At 31.8% G+C, this 17,254-nt stretch overlaps 1 protein-coding gene across 2 annotated transcripts; it reads left to right on the forward strand.

Moving 5' to 3' along the window:
- The first annotated feature begins 4,745 nt into the window (after positions 1-4,745).
- Positions 4,746-9,838, forward strand: LOC145086728 (inositol transporter 1-like). Of its 2 annotated transcripts, none has more exons than XM_079024556.1 (6): positions 4,746-5,379; positions 5,730-5,800; positions 5,968-6,303; positions 7,638-7,745; positions 7,832-8,017; positions 9,165-9,838. In XM_079024556.1, the coding sequence occupies exons 1-6, from the start codon at positions 5,238-5,240 to the stop codon at positions 9,813-9,815; spliced, it is 1,494 nt and encodes a 497-aa protein (XP_078880682.1). In that variant the 5' UTR covers positions 4,746-5,237; the 3' UTR covers positions 9,816-9,838. The 2 variants fall into 2 exon arrangements, with proteins under 2 accessions (XP_078880682.1, XP_078880683.1); XM_079024557.1 differs by having other exon boundaries at positions 5,302-5,379; positions 5,730-5,880.
- Positions 9,839-17,254: the final 7,416 nt, after the last annotated feature.

The raw sequence follows: 17,254 nt of genomic DNA on the forward strand, positions 1-17,254 counted from the left end.
AAATCAGCTCCCTCACCTGGAAGACTGGCCTTTGAGCAACTTACACTTTGTTCTCATAATAATTCTTAAAGAATTATCCAAAATGCTTGATGGGTTCTCCAACGAGTTAACACATCACTATTAAAAGTTCTAGATTGTCGAGCGCTTCACGACGAGCGTAAGCCTCATAATCGTAGACTTACATATGTGGTAGTGAGGACTAAATCCCACTTCACATACAATAGAGTGTTTCATGAACCTACTTAGTTGGTACAAAACCAAAGGACTTCTCGTAACACTATTCATGGTATAATTCATGAACTGTTAGTATGCATAATTCGACCCATCTAGTACAAAATCAATGAATGATTTGTTTCTCTATCCAACTAACACTTCATGTGGCATTGTTTTGGGTGGAGACAGATCCGATAACTCTTTCACAATTACTTAGATGATCGATAAAGTTTGGACTGAAATTCTCACTATGAGTGTCTCATCCTATTGCCCCATTGTTTCTCAGTTTCTCTTTATGAGAGCTCTGAACACCTGAAAGGTTCCAGACTCACATTCATATGAAGTTGGTCTCACCATGTATCGTGGTTAATCTGAACGGTCTATTAGAGTGAATTAATTCCAGCAGATACTCACATCACCTAGTCATGCATTCATCATCTATCTTGATAAACAAGATTTGCACTTATCATGAGACTCGAGGTCAAATGATATCCAAAATCCGATCCAACTGGATACTTGGTAATGTATTTCTCGTTTATGTATCCAAGACTATGATTCCACAAATACATTTCACCCAAAACTTTGGATGTATTTGAATCAGTACATATTGTGGTCGTTCTGAATGATCCATTAGTTGAACTAACATCAACATATATTCACAATAATACACCTTATTTAAATGTTTGAATCAATTTTGAACGATTTCTACTATACTAGCTTCATAGATTTCATGACTTTCTTTTAACATGTTAGAATGCTCCACATTTAAATAAGTCAGAACTATCTCATGAATCGTAGTATAAACAATTTCAATTATAATACCATAGACTAAACATTTTGACAAGATTTGTCTTTTGATCCTATAAATGCAGCAAGGGCTTGGCATTCACGATCAAATTATCTTCTCCATGTTTTAGTCTTCTTACTTCATTTTAGTGACTGCACATTCTTGCAAATGTCAGCACTAATCCTTAGCAACACACTCAAGGTTTATAAGTAATGTTTTGATGGCATTATAAATCTATATATTTGATTGAACACCAAACATGGGAGAACTAGTTATCTTTTGATCCTATGGAAAGTAGCATGGGCTCGTGATCCACAATCAAATTTAACTTCGTCATGTTCCAGTTCTTTCACCTCAAATATACATTTGGGCAAGTTTTGCTTTCTTAGTCCTTTTCTTGTTATGGAAGCGAATTGGTATCAGAACATGTCTCAAAATAAGCCTTCCTTTGTCCTAGGTATTTGGGCCTAGATTAGGTATACCAAAACTAATCGCCTTTTAACCCATGGGAAATTGGCTTTCTTCTTCTTGACACTTCTATCCATGATAGTAAAATATGGGAGTGTTTTGAAGTATGAGTTTCTATGATTGGTCATGCTAGTTCCAAAAGGAAACCTCAACATGCTACACAACTCCTTAATGGACATTCCAAGTTGTTCATATCAAAATCAGAATGAACTGTTCATATGTACATGTTAGCTAGTCGACTAACCATAGTTAACTCCTAACTCAAGAAAATTCCATTTTACTTTAATATGTCATTTTACAACGAACATTTGGTAATTGCTCTTTCTAACACTTTAGAATGCAATGTTTGAAGTAACCAAGGAATAACTTTAACAAAGGCATGATCTTTCCTTTCGTTTATGAGAACTACTCCCAAACTACGAATTTGACAAGATTGATCATCCTCATAGCTAATCCTTTCAAAGGTTTTATAGTAGTAGATTTTAGTGGATAAGGTTATAGACATCATTCAATAACAAATTCCATTATAGTTTGTTATACTTATCCTTAGAAAATGATCACCCTAAATAAAATTATTTTAAAAGGCTAGGATCCATATTTGGCTCCATGATGTGTAAAGGGATGTCGTAAACACACCATAAAGTTATTTAGGTAAGCAAAACCCTTTGCCAATTTCGATCACCACGAAATTCCTAGATCTTTGAGATTCACTGACTATCAATGACATGTTAATCTCGAATTATGTTCATCTCAAATTCAATGACGGGGTCGCCACAGATCATTGAACAGATGGTGAATCGACCATACAAAACTGCATGGTCCCGGCTCAAGTTACGCTTGAGATTCGCGAGTTCCACATCATTCTCTACTTATAATCTCCAATTGACGTGCCGGTTAACCACACGAGCTCCATCAACAAGTTATAAAGAGAACGTGCAACTTTTATGGATAACATAAGATTCACATTAAATAGATTGAGAATTAATCATACAAAATCGCATGGTCCCCGGCTCAAGTTACGCTTTGAGATTCGCGAGTACCACATCATCCTCAACTATACCCTAGATTGATGTGCCGGTTAACCACACAAGCTCCACCAACAGAATATAAAGAGAATGTGCAATTTTCATGGATAATATAAACTCACATTCTATTAATAAAACGGGATTTTGTTTTATACTTGTATTTAGAATACTTTTAGATTGACCATTATCACTATCAAACCCTTTCGGTAACTCTATTCTCAAAATGCAATAGGGCGGTGAGGGTGGTAAGCGCGAAGCATATTAAAAACCAACCTCATTAGGAATCAAAGAGACCTCCTTAAACCCCTACATTAGAACGGGTGAGCCTAGTCGAGGTAAGACTGACAGTGTCAATATTTAAACACGCGAGCGCGCATGTTGTAACTTTCTTATACATATAATAGACACAATTCTAATATATATAAATATAAGGGGTAAATTTAAAACTCTTTAAATTTAGTTGTCTATTATTAATTCTAATTAATTGCGAGGACGCAATGTAACAATTAACAAATCAGGAGGGGGTAATATTCAAATTTATAAATCTCTTTCATAAATAATATTAAATATTTGAAATCACTATTTAAATAATAAATATTCAAATTTAAAATAAGATTAAATAATATTTATCCATAAATATTCAAATTTAAATAAACACATTTAAATAATATATATCAATCATCAAATAAATATTCAAATTTAAATAAACACATTTAAATAATATTTATCCATTATTTTCCAGATTTAAACAATTTAAATTAGGTATTTATCCATATTTAATAAGCCTTCATATTTGAAAAATGGCAAAAATCCGAAAACCCTAATTATGTCGAGCTCACGTCGTGAGCTCATAGCTCTCACGTCGTGAGCTGCGACTAGGGTTTTAACCATTACGAATTTTTCAATTAATCTTCTATCATTCAATTTCAAACAAGTTTTTACAGAAAACATGGATCTAGGGTGAAAGTAACCATGAACCAATGGCTCTGATACCTTTGTTGGTTTTTCTACACATCAAATACACTCTAAAACTAGGCAGCGGAAAAATCGAAACAACGATATACCTAAGTGTACATGCATCCTATGGATCTATGACTTCATGCTAATTACATCAACCCTAGAAAACATAAAACATAAGTAAGAAAACATACCTCTTATGTAGCCCTTGATCTCCATGGTTGAGATCTTGAACCTCCATGAAGTTGCTTGGATGAAAGGACCCAAACCAGAATCCCTCTAATGGTATCACACCCAATGACACTAAAGAGTGAAATAAAAATAACTAGGAGAAGGGTCAATTTCACAAACCCAAAGGGGTTAGAAATCGTCCCTAAGAGATGGAGGAAGAAGGGTTGGCGAATACTCAAGCCAAGGTGGAAGGAGGAATGAAATCTCTAAGGCCTTATTTATAGCTTTGGATGTCTCCTTAGGTTTAGTACTCCTTCTCATGTGGGATGGAGGCATAACCACGAAATTTCACTCATTTCCCATGTGGGATGGAGTGATTTTCATCCAACTCTAATTCCATAAGGTTCTGGAACATTCCTGATTAACCAATTATCGATTAATGAACATTCAACCCTTTAATTAATTAAACTGTTAATTAATTCCCATAATATATTTCCAATTAGTTTCTAATTAATTATTAACCATAATAATTAATAAACCAATTTCTCCTTTATTTATTCTACTCAATTTGGGTCTTGAGGGCAACCCAAAAGGACCTTATTATTATTATAAATATGGACCTTGGACACTATTCCAAAAGATTCTCCATCTAGTGTGTATGAAATTTGAGGACTTTAGTAACATAAAAGAGTTAGCTTCATTAAAATTTGAAGAGAGTACTTCTATCATGAGAGTAGGAACAAAAAGAAATAAAAGATGATGAAGGTGGTGGTGATGTAGGAGGGAAAGAGATAGGCCAACCCAAAGATTTCGAAGGGTTGTGCAATTTAACAAAAATGGACCATAAATCTTGAAAGATCTAAAAATTTAAGTTATAAATATGAAAATCGTTGGTGTTATAGAGTCTGGACGATTCACTAGCCATCAGAAATAATCAGACGTGTTGTGGGTGTTTTTTAATTTTGATTTAAATTATAAAATATGAAAATAAAAAGTTAGGTCAAAGATGCATTCTGACCTAACTAGAGGGACTAAAACGGTAATTTACTCATAAAAGCATCAAATAGATGTAACGGCACTTTTTCCATGGTAAAAGAAGTTAAAAAAACATTTGATACGTGAGTCGTCTACCTCCTTTCCAAAGATCTTTCCTTTATCAGGTTTTGACGTTTTGTGCATTCAAAAGCGGGTCCGTTGGGGTAAAAAATCAAATCATCATCCACAAGTTTTTAGGGGATTGCAAGAAACCATTTATCCAAATCTTCTCCCCCCTTAAATCTTTACAAACAAGCCGTCATCTCATTAGTTAAACCTCAAAAAAGATCGGCATTTTCATTTCCTTTATCTGGCTTCTTGAATCTTGATAATCACCCAATATTGTTTTTAACTTTGGGAATCAACAATCGGTTGAATACCCAGGCGGGTGTGGTCTTCATTTGAAAACGAAACAAGCAAACGCGTCGAAGTCCAGAATCCTGCCTGGGTTTTTACTTTTGCACACCTTCTGCTCGATCATTTGCCCGTGTGAAGTTTTTTGTTATAATTCATCGCAACAAAGTTTCGGTATTCTTTGCTTGACAAAATTAGCAACGAGATTAGCGTTCTTCTGAAAAAAGATGACGATTGACTTGGTACCAGGGAGTTCAGGGTTAATCGACGCCGGTGGTGACAAGAAAATCACATATTTTAGCAACAAATACGTGTTGGGCTTGACTGTAATTGCCGGCATTGGTGGTCTCCTTTTCGGTTACGACACAGGTATTCACTTTTTTTCATGAACATCGCATATATGTATCGTATCTATATCTGTGTTGATTTTGATTCTTATGCAAATTTTCTTGTTCAAATTGAATTAGCCATGTGATTGTATATTCTACGATTTAGTCAAAAAAGTTGTTACCTTTTCAAAATTCAGCAGATGCTATCGCAGAATCCATATAGTAAGATTAGTGTCAAACCCTCTAACCAAATTGCCCCCTTTACACTTCCATCGATGCGATACATATTCTTTTTCGGTAGTGTTTCCAAGACGTGAAAAGACAAAAACACCCCTAATAGGATTCATCAAACTCACTTTTGTTAAGATCCCCTTTCCACATTTCTTTCAGGAGTCATATCAGGAGCCCTTCTATACATCCGTGATGATTTTAAAGCAGTCGATCAAAGCAGTGTCTTACAGGTACAAAAAAGTTCACTTCCCAACTTCTTAATCGGTGGCATCTAGAAGCACAAAGTCTCAACAACCTCGACTTTACCAATGTGATTTACCAAAAAGCCCTTCCCTTTAAACCTTTCAACAAAACCTTTCTCACATCTTCAACTTTCTAAATTCCATTTTCATAACAGGAGACGATTGTTAGCATGGCTTTACTTGGTGCCATAATCGGAGCTGCAACTGGTGGGTGGATAAATGACACACATGGGCGAAAAAGTGCTACACTTATTGCTGACGTCATCTTTGCAGTTGGATCTTTTGTGATGGCTAGTGCCCCTGATCCATATGTGCTTATATTTGGTCGATTATTGGTTGGAATTGGTGTTGGAATTGCTTCTGTTACAGCTCCAATGTATATTGCTGAAGCTGCACCTTCTGAAATAAGAGGAGGGCTTGTGAGCACCAATGTGCTTATGATCACTGGTGGACAATTTCTTTCATATCTTGTTAATCTTGGCTTCACACAGGTTAAAAAGATTCGTATTTTAATCTTTTCTCATAAAGCTTACACCTTTATTAGATTAATCGTATCTTTTTATCAAGGGTGATTTACATTTACCTTTCTCAAGCTTGTGTAATTTGAGAGAGGTGACATATTTGTTAAAACAAATAATAAGTAATTATAGAAACTACAGAGACCCACACTGTAATTTAGTCTTCTTATAAAGAATATCAAAACCGGGACCTAAAGTGCTGAACATTGCAAACTATAGGGAGTTAGGGACCAAAAGTGTAAGTCGCTCATTTCTTGCAAATTCAAAACTAGACTGACCAAAAGTAATATCGGAAAAGCAACACTATAGGGATCAAAAATATAATTGATGCAAAGTAAAAACTTCAGGGACCAAAAGTGTAATTCCAGAAAGTTGAAACTGTAGGGACCAAAAGTGATTTTTGCTTATTTCTTTCTTGCAAATTAGAAAGTACATGGTCCAAAAGTGTAATTCCACAAATTTTAAACTACAGGGACTAGAAATGTAATTCCAGAAAATTAAAACTATAGGGACCAAAAGTGTTTTTTTCTTATTTCCTTCATACAAATTAAAAAAAAAAAGCACATGGAACAAAAGTGTAGTTCCACAAATTTAAAACTACAGGGACTAGAAATGTAATTTATGCAAAATAAAAACTACAGGAACCAAAAGTGTCGTTTGCTTATTTCCTTAAAAAGCACATGGTTCAAAAGTGTAATTCCACAAATTTAAAACTACAGGGACTAGAAATGTAATTCCAGAAAATTAAAACTATAGGGACCAAAAGTGTTTTTTTTCTTATTTCCTTCATACAAATTAAAAAAGCACATGGAACAAAAGTGTAATTCCACAAATTTAAAACTACAGGGACTAGAAATGTAATTTATGCAAAATAAAACTACAGGAACCAAAAGTGTCATTTGCTTATTTCCTTCTTGCAAATTAAAAATCACATGGACCAAAAGTACAATTCCACAAATCTAAAACTACAGGGACTAGAAATGTAATTTATGCAAATTCAAAACTACAAGGAGCATAAGTTTCTTTTGCTTACTTCCTTGAAATTTTAAAAGTACATGGTCCAAAAGTGTAATGCCACAATTTAAAAGTATAGGGACTACTAACTAGGAATGTAGTTTATGCAAAATAAAAACTACAGGGACCAAAACAAAAGTGTCTTTTGCTTAAGCAAAAGACACTTTTGGTCCCTGTAATTTTTATTTTGCACAAATTACATTTTTAGTCACTAGTCAATTCCACAAATTTAAAACTACAGGGACTAAAAAAGTAATTTATGCAAATTAACTTATTTGAATAATTCTCGACAGGTTCGTGGGACATGGCGATGGATGCTTGGAATTGCTGCTATTCCTGCCATCCTTCAGTTTTCCTTGATGTTGCTTTTACCCGAATCACCTCGTTGGCTATACAAAAACGTAAGATATTTTGTATTCTAGTGTGTGTGTGTGTGTTTATATGTATATATATGTAATATGTTGAATTAAATTGTTGTGTTATGTAGAGAAGTAGTTCAGAGGCAATTGCCATGTTGTCAAAGATTTATGATCCTGATCGATTACAAGATGAACTCCAACAGCTTTCTGCTGCCTTAGATGAAGAACGCCGAAACAGGAATTCTGTGAGATATCGTGATGTGTTTAGAATTAAAGAAATCAGACTTGCGTTTGTGGCTGGAGCTGGTTTACAGGTAAAAAGTAAAAACAGCCCTTATATTTATTAGCTTTTTACATATTTGACCTGTGTATTTTTTTATTACAATAAATAAGTTTATTTTTGGTCCTGTATAGTTTTTGGTGCCTTTTTTTTATTTGTTAACAATGGGCACCAAAATTGTAAGATGAAACTGTTTGGGACCAACACTACAATTTTTGAACAAACTTAGCGACCAAAAATGTAATTTTCTGTAAATTGCATTCGTAGACAAATTCAAACAAAAATAAATTATTTGTTTATATTTAATTATCATATTATTAAAATAACCATTGTTTTAATATTTTAAATGACCCAAGTACTAAATTATAAGAATAACCACTATATGACCGTGGATATAACAAATTAACAAATTTTCAGAATTTTTTATTTAGCAGTCAATTGCGAAATTGCTCATAATTTGCGGAATGATGTCATTTCCCAAAAAAACAGGCTCTTTTTATTGGTAGCTTTTTGTCCGTTTGTAAGTACTAAGTTTAATATATTACTACGAGTGAGACCCGAATGTTATACGGGTTTGATAAAATAAAAATTAAATATAAAAGTTTAAACAAAAAATTTATTTAAATTTGAAATTTATAATTTAAATTTAAAAGGAAATATATTAAATACTATATGAGTACTAATATTGTAATTTATTGATTATTTTCAATTAAGACAATTATTAATTGAGGTGTAAATATGATGTGTTAATTAAAAAAAGATAAAAAAAATAAGAAAATGTCAAATTGAGAAAACAGTTAATCAAAAATACTAAAAAATGACATGTGACCAAGTTAATGAGAGAGATGTGACATAATTATTTTCATTTATTATGAAGGATAAAGTAATATAAATTTAATTTATAATATTGCATCAAAAGTAACAAAAATATTACATATTATTGATCATAAACTAAAAGTGCACAAATTCAAAGTTGAAAGACCAAATTGTACAAAGGAACCTTTAACACCAAATATTTATATGTAAATAAATGGTATAACACGATATTTGATGGTTTATTTTAGGACATTCTAATTTACCTTTCCCATGTTTTACTGTGTAATCCGCTTAGGGTTTAGGGTTTAGGATTTTATCAGAAACAAATAAAACATATTCAATGTAACAACTTTTTTACTTTCCAGGCATTTCAACAATTCACCGGAATCAACACTGTCATGTACTACAGTCCAACCATAGTCCAAATGGCCGGATTCGGATCAAACCAATTAGCCCTCCAACTCTCTCTCATAGTTGCATTAATGAATGCCGCCGGAACAATCGTCGGAATCTACCTCATCGACCACGTCGGCCGCCGGAAACTCGCGCTCAGCAGCCTAACAGGGGTAATTCTGTCATTAATCCTTCTCGCGGTTGCGTTCTTCCTTGAATCATCCGGACACGCCAACATGGGATGGGTTGCGGTTCTTGGATTAGTGCTTTATATTTCCGCTTTTGCCCCTGGGATGGGGCCGGTTCCGTGGACGGTGAATTCCGAGATATATTCGGAATCGTATCGCGGGATTTGTGGCGGAATGTCGGCGACGGTGAATTGGGTGTCGAATTTGATTGTTGCTCAGAGCTTTCTTTCGATTGCGGATGCGGTTGGAATTGGGATGACTTTTTTGATTTTGGCGGGAATTGGGGTGGTGGCGGTGGGTTTTGTGGTGGTGTTTGTGCCGGAGACTAAAGGGTTGACTTTTGAGGAGGTGGAGAAGTTGTGGAGGGAAAGGGCTTGGGGATGTGGTAATAATGGTAATGGAACAGAATTCCTACTTGAAGATGATGAGGCATAGTTTTTGTTGATGTCTTAAAATATATATATATATATATATATATATATATATATATATATATATATATATATATATATATATATATATATATATATATATATATATATATATATATATATATATATATATATATATATATATATATATATATATATCATAGCGATGGTTATTGGTTAATAGGAATGATGATGATTCTAAACTTTAAGGTTTATTTTTGGATGTGTTTTAAGATGATTATTCGAAGATTAAATTTAGCGGCAATAGATAAATGAAGCTATGAGTAGTAATTTAATTGAGTAAATTATATATATTTTTTTTGTGTGTGTGTGTGTGGAGAAGATAGTCCATACACGATGGCCTAACGTGTTTATCAACACACCATCTTATCCGAAATAAGATATTTTGGTCTAGGATTTTGGATTTTGGAGAAGTATTGAATTTTGTTTTTCAAGGTAGCAATTTTGTATTTATCTACCTAACATTCTTTAATACGTTTTTAGATAATTAGAAAAATACCTTAGATGGGAACGATACATAAAAATTTGCCAACTTGAACTGATTTTCTAGGAAATTTTATCAGTACTTTTACAAGAATACCATATTTTTATCATTTTCACTTTTATAATTATATATCTAGGAAATTTTATCAGTATTACTTTTACAAGAATACAATATGTTGATTTTATTTAATGCTATTGTTATATACTTAGTAAATTTATAAATTTTGTATACAAATGATAAATCCCAATGGTTAACAAAAAGGCGTGCGGTGAGGACAACTACCAAAACGATATGTTTGGTCCTTATGATTTCATTATTGATATGCATACATAATGGTTGTTTTTTTTTTTTTTTTTTTTTTTTTTTTTTTTTTTTTTTTTTCATTTTATTTTGTTTCAGTTTATATTAAATAACAAAACGGATGTTTGAAGAATGGTCACCAGTAATGGAGGTTGTGAAAGTTCTTTTTGTTTTTGTTTGATTTTTAGGATCACTTAGTTGTTGATTGTGATCAAAGTATATAATGAGAGTGTTCTAATTTGGAAGTTTTATGTATAAATAGCAAATATGTGGTCTTGTTGCATTCATATGCTCGTCTCTAATTTATTATTTGATTTCTATAGATAACAAAATGAAATTTCTTGATTGTTGATCTTGTTTTTGTTACACATGTAACCGTTTGATAGAGTTATCACACAATGATGTATCATAAAATTTTGCCCATATTATATATGCTTAGAAGATAAAAAATTAGATTTTTTTTATTTTTATTTTTATTTTTCATGATGAGGAAGAATAACAAATTAGATGACGTCGCTTTATAAAATATTTCACAAAGTAATGTGTAAAATAGTTAAGTTAACCAAAAAAAAAACTTTGAAAAGTGACAATGATCGAAGAAAATTGAAGTCCCAAACTAAAACTTGTTTATGAAAAAATATGAATTTCGGTAAAAATAGCAATTTGACCTATTTTTTTTTTCCGATTTACCGGTTTCATTACTGATCTAGTTCCATTAAAATCTCATTATTTCATCATAATTTACGAATAAGTCTCAAACTAAAATTAAGTGATGATTTAACTATTTTCTCTCTGTAACATACATTTTACCGTTTAATTGTTGACATGGACGTCTATTCATTAAATAAGTTGATGAGATGGATATGTTACGTTAGATAATGCTATGTTTACCATAAACTTGATATCATGTTGTATTTTATATTTTTTGGAATATAAAATGCGTTCAACGAAGACTGCAATAATTATATAAACTAGCAACAACTTCTTTATTTTCTTAAGTTTATAAGAAAAATCAAATTGTCTATCTAATCTTATGTAAAATTACATTTTAATCTCATCAACTCATTTCCCGTCCTTTTTCTCGAGAACACACATTTTACCGATTTCATTATTGATATGCATACATAATTATAAAGAGTGTTGTAAAACTCAGCCAACTCGAGCAAGCAATCGGACTCGGCCTCTTACTGAGGCGAGTTAAGCCAATTCGGCTAAATAACTCGGAAATCGTCAAAATCAATAAAACTCAGACCAAATCGGTTAACTCAGGAGAGTACTTGGCCAAACTCGGTCAAAGGTTCAAAACTGTCTTAAAAAGAGAAAAAAAACAAAGAATTTCAAGATTAATATGTATAATACACTTAAAGATTTATTATTTAATATATGATTATTACTACATATATATCTAAAATTTTCAGTAATTATTCACGAAACAATACCATTATGTGTATTTCAGTTTTTGGGTAATCACATATATCTAATTTTGTTATATATTTTAATTATCTTATGATTTTGAGATATATAAATTCACTAAAAATATTTCTACATGAATTAACTAATCTGAGTACTCACTACTCGGTAGTTGGCCGAACGAATACTAAGTAGCAAGGTCTACAACCTTGGTCATAAATGAACCAATGAGATGGACAGGGGCGGAGCTAGGATTTACGAATAAGGGGGGCTGACTGCTTCATATCGTAGTATTATATGAAAATATATCACAAAGAAAATTTTGTTTCCATTAATCTCAATCTTCAAAAAATTTCAATTAACTATAAACATCAACTCGTATTCATCCGTTAACCTGTAATTTTGGGTCACACACCTTATATTCGTTTGAAAAAAGAATCGGTAGTTCTTTTTTCTCATAATTTACCCAATGATTATAATAAATTAATTAACTAAATTATGAAACCATAATTAAGTTATTAATGACAAGTAACAGTAAATAAAAGTAAGTAAAAGATTTAAATTTTACCTTAAAATGAAATCATGTTGATGAATCTGTTTAGCCGGAAACGATTTTTTAATTGCCAATTAACCTCTTTGAATAAAAATAGCTACATTGCCTTTGTTGAATCGTCGAAACAAACGCTGCTTATGAACAAATAGGGATTATAATGAGATAGCTACCGATGAATTGACATAGTTGGAAGTATAAATCAATGGCTAATTAAAATAAAATAGATAGGGATGGAGGCGGTGGTGTTTAGAAATGGGCCTCAACTTTTTTTAGTGATAATACCCTCACTGTTTTTTTATGTATAGCAATTGTTTTCTTTTAAAATAATTAGGAAGGGTTGGACATTGTTAAGTAAACGATGTGGGTTAGAAGTTTAATGGTTAGATTAATTTATTTATAATATAACTAAAGTTTGAAAAATGATTGGGGGGGGGGGGGGGGGGGGGGGCAAAGCATCCGGCAACCCCCTTACTGCCTCCGCCTCTGGAGATGGATATCGAGTTTTACGGTAAACGTAACATTATATAACACATCGTATCTATCTTATCATCTCATTTAATGACTAGGTGTCCATGTCAGCGATAAAACTGACAAAATGTATATTACATTGAGAAAAATGTCAAATCATCACTTAATTTTAGTTTGGAGTTTATTTGTAAATTAGGATAAAATAATTGGATTTTAATGGAACCATGTTAGCAATGAAACCGGAAAAAAATGCCAAATTATCATTATTACCGATAATTTATGTTTTTACGTAAACAAATTTTAGTTTGAGACTTATTTATAAATTAGAGCAAAATATTAAGACTTTGTTTTTTTTTTTTTTTTTATGATAAAATAATAGAACGATGAAAACACAAAAGCTAAAATGAGATCCGTTGATGGTAATTTAATAAGTTTCTAATTAAATAATATTCCCAAGTTACACCATGGTTTAAAGGTAGAATTTTGTTAAAAAGGAGACAAAAAATAAAGAATTTCCCACTCAAAATGCTAACTATGCCTAATGTATGCCCACTACAAAATGTTAAAACTTGTGTGTTGTGTCACTTTGAGCATTCAACAATGGGCCTTGTGAAAATGGGCCTGTGCTAATTTAATTTATAAAAAAAAGCAACAAAAATTATAAACTCTTTCACACAACTAGTGATGCCAAAAAAAAATCCTATGGAACCTGAATCTATGGAATACTAATCCGCATGGGGATATTTGTTAAAAAAAACCGAGGTGAGGGCGAGGACATAAACATGTTTTTAAGTTGTTAGTATAAATTTTTTGAGTTATTATAACATTTTTGTTTTTACACATGTAAAATTATGATATAAATAAATAAATTTTTTTTTACCTAAAAATAGCTTCTTTTATCCTAAATAATTTATTTCGGGGGTGGGGACGGGGGCGGGGGAGAAGGCGAGGTCGAGGGAACAGAGAAATTTCAAGTGTGGGGACGGGGATGCAACTTCCGTCCTGTTTTACCCTTGACCTACACATAACTCATTTTTTTTTTTAATTATTGTTATTAAAAACTCAATAATTTTTTAATTTTTATTTTATAAAAAAAAACACTATTATAATTTATAATTTCTTATTTAACTTGCATTTTTATAAATTCTCACCTAATATTCATGTCTTGTTAGATTTCATACTTAACACCTTGTACAACTGTTATATAAAAAAAGTTAAAATAATAATATAATTGATACCCAAATCAATCACTTTCCTATATCTTTGTTATCAAGAAAATATCTATTAAACCATTTTCATTAGCCTCAATTGCAACCTCCTTCGATACCTATGAAGATAGTAATGATGTTGATCCAATGACTATTTTCCTTTTAATAGTAGATTTTCAAAGGCTCTTTGCTCTTGAATTAGAAAATCACATGTTATTCCAAAACTTACAATCTTAATTTTGGTTTTGTTCTTGGAGGTATGATCCTAAACATTGTTGGGAGTTTAAGAAATTCTTAGAGATGTTGATTTGCATGAAAGACATAAAGCTAATAGAGGTTGGGATTGTAGGGCTTGGTCTTTAAATCCCTCAAGCCGTGTTTCAATTTTCTCACATAGAAAGATTATTGAGCAAAATGTCTTACTCTAATCATGAATGATAAGGTGTATTGTAATCCTTTTGCTAATTGTTTTTGTCTTTGAGGATTGCAAACATTTATCTTCCTTCGAGAGTTAGTGTTAATCTATGTGTGATCAGTCTCCACTACATTTGATGTCTCATTCGTGATAATGATATCTCTTTCTCTCATGCTTCATGGCTAGTTACATGTGGAGGATATTTGCAAGTGATGGAATAATAGTCTTTATTCCTCAAACATCAATTTGTTCACGACTATAACTGATTCGTTTCAAATGAGAGTTCTCAAAAAGCACTGCCTTGATGGTGTGATCCAAACAACTTTTTGGTCTATTTGTCGCTGGTTTGGTAATGTTGATATTTTCAAGCAAAAATGTATGGTACAAACATTTTTTTATGACCTTAACATGTTTTTGTTTTTTATGAATCTCCGGTAAATAATATTTTGGCTAAGGTAATTATTTACCACTTAACTTTTTAACTTTATTTTTGTTTAGTCGTTTAGTTTGTTTTAAGTTTTAAAAGGTGATCAGAATTATTAACTTTTGCCACATGATCACTATGACAGGAAACAAACATATTTCCAATTTTTTTGGTTTAAGGTTATTAAACTTTTTTTTCTTTTTTTCTTTTTCTATTTAAGTTTATTGAACTTATTTGGTTATTTAAGGTTATTCAACTTGTAGGCTATAATTAGATTTAATACTTTTTTGAAACTTCTTTTCTTTTATTTTGTTTTACATGTTTTTTCATAATTTCATTTTATATATTTTATTTTATTTTATTATGTTTTAATGTTTTTTTACAATTCGTTTTTATAACTTAATTTTAGTTCCGTTTTTTTTGCATGTTTTCTTCACAATCTATTTGTATGAACGTCTTCTTTTTTTGTTCTTTTTTATTTTTTTGCATGTTTTTTTTCTCATTTTACAACTTTATTTTTTCTTTGTTTTTATATACTTTTTGAAAGTATATTTTTATAATTTCATATATTTACTTCACAAATTATCATAGCTTCATGATTATTGGTCCATGTGATAAAATTAGAATTATCAATTTCTCACGTTCTCATATGTCTATTTACCTATTAGACCAATAATAATACCCCACACATGTTTCTCACACAAATATTCTTCGTTACATAACTTCTAGTAGGCATAACTCTTTTCATGAAGTTGGGTTACTAATAAACTAAAGAGAACCATTTTTTGGATCCATGATGTCAATAATAAAACAAAACATATAAGCTAATATCAATGATTGTTAGAATTTCCACTTAGTGTAGAATTTACAACTCCATGGATTATTAATGTTATTGTTTGGAGTTGTTGCATCACTATTCTACCAAAGATGATCTCTGGTACGATATAATGCATAAAATACTATAAAATCTATCGTTCTTGTCATGCTTCTTCTACCTGTATAATCTATCAAGGTTAATGACAATGTGGCTATTCCTATTGGCAATATGTTATGCCTTGTGAAACTCATGGCATGCTACATTAGGGGTACGGTTTTGTCATGCATATACTGGGAAGATTTATAAAGAAGTGATTGTACATGATTTCTGCTGAATTTCTTGTATCAAAGTACATTTGCCGACATAGACCTTGTTTATGAATCCTTGCATATTGAGTGGACCGTTTCCTTTGTGGTGGTGCAAATCATGATCACATTTAGTGAACGTAAATTCCTCATACTCTTATTAGTAGTTTTTAGGTTTTTCTTTGTTGTAGTGTAACATTAGTATTTCTCCTTTCATAGGTGTTTTTCCTCTTTCTTCTGTTGGTGTGATACTCTCTAGTTGCTTCATTCGTAATCCATGGATAAGCTCATCAAAAATCGTCTTGATTGGATTTTCACATCAAGTTCTATTTTTAACATTGTACAATGAATTGTTTCATAACCTATTGTTCAAATTGTAACGACTCATTTTTTTAAACATAACAAACCAGTCGTTACCCTTTTAAAAAGATAGATAAATAAAGTTTTCAAAATCATTCAACCCCTATATAAAATAATAGTTCTAAAAACATCGTGGAATGACAACACAACCAACCAGGGGAGGCCCATACAATAAGAGTTAGACGAGACACAATTCATTAACATGCTGAAGGACTTTCAGCTAGCCCTCGGCCTAGAATCGTTAAATCTTAAGTGAGCGGGAAAGATATGTATAGATCTATACATGATTCACATTCCCATATGTGGTTGCTAGCTACAACCTGAAGGCAAGTCAAAACAACCATAACTTTCTAAACACATTTGCGACATCCGATGAAGCGTCGTGGTTTTCAGGGAACTCAACAATCATAACTCGATTATAGGAACTTGTTGTAACTTTGTTAAACTAAAACTAACTATCTTAGACTACTACTACGGAATAACTTAAGAAAGTAGTTATAGTACACTCAACTCGAATGAGCAAACTCAGGATAACTAAACAACTACAACGCGTTTTACAAATAATAAAACATGTTCACCAAGATTATGTTCACCTTTCAAACCGATAACTCACTAGACATGTAACAACCCAAAAATCGGATACAAAAATTTTCATTTTCAAACAAGAATTACAACCAT

This window comes from Lactuca serriola, chromosome 2, assembly GCF_051521515.1.
Source record: "Lactuca serriola cultivar US96UC23 chromosome 2, Lser_US96UC23_V15, whole genome shotgun sequence".
In the NCBI taxonomy this organism is placed as follows: domain Eukaryota; kingdom Viridiplantae; phylum Streptophyta; class Magnoliopsida; order Asterales; family Asteraceae; genus Lactuca; species Lactuca serriola.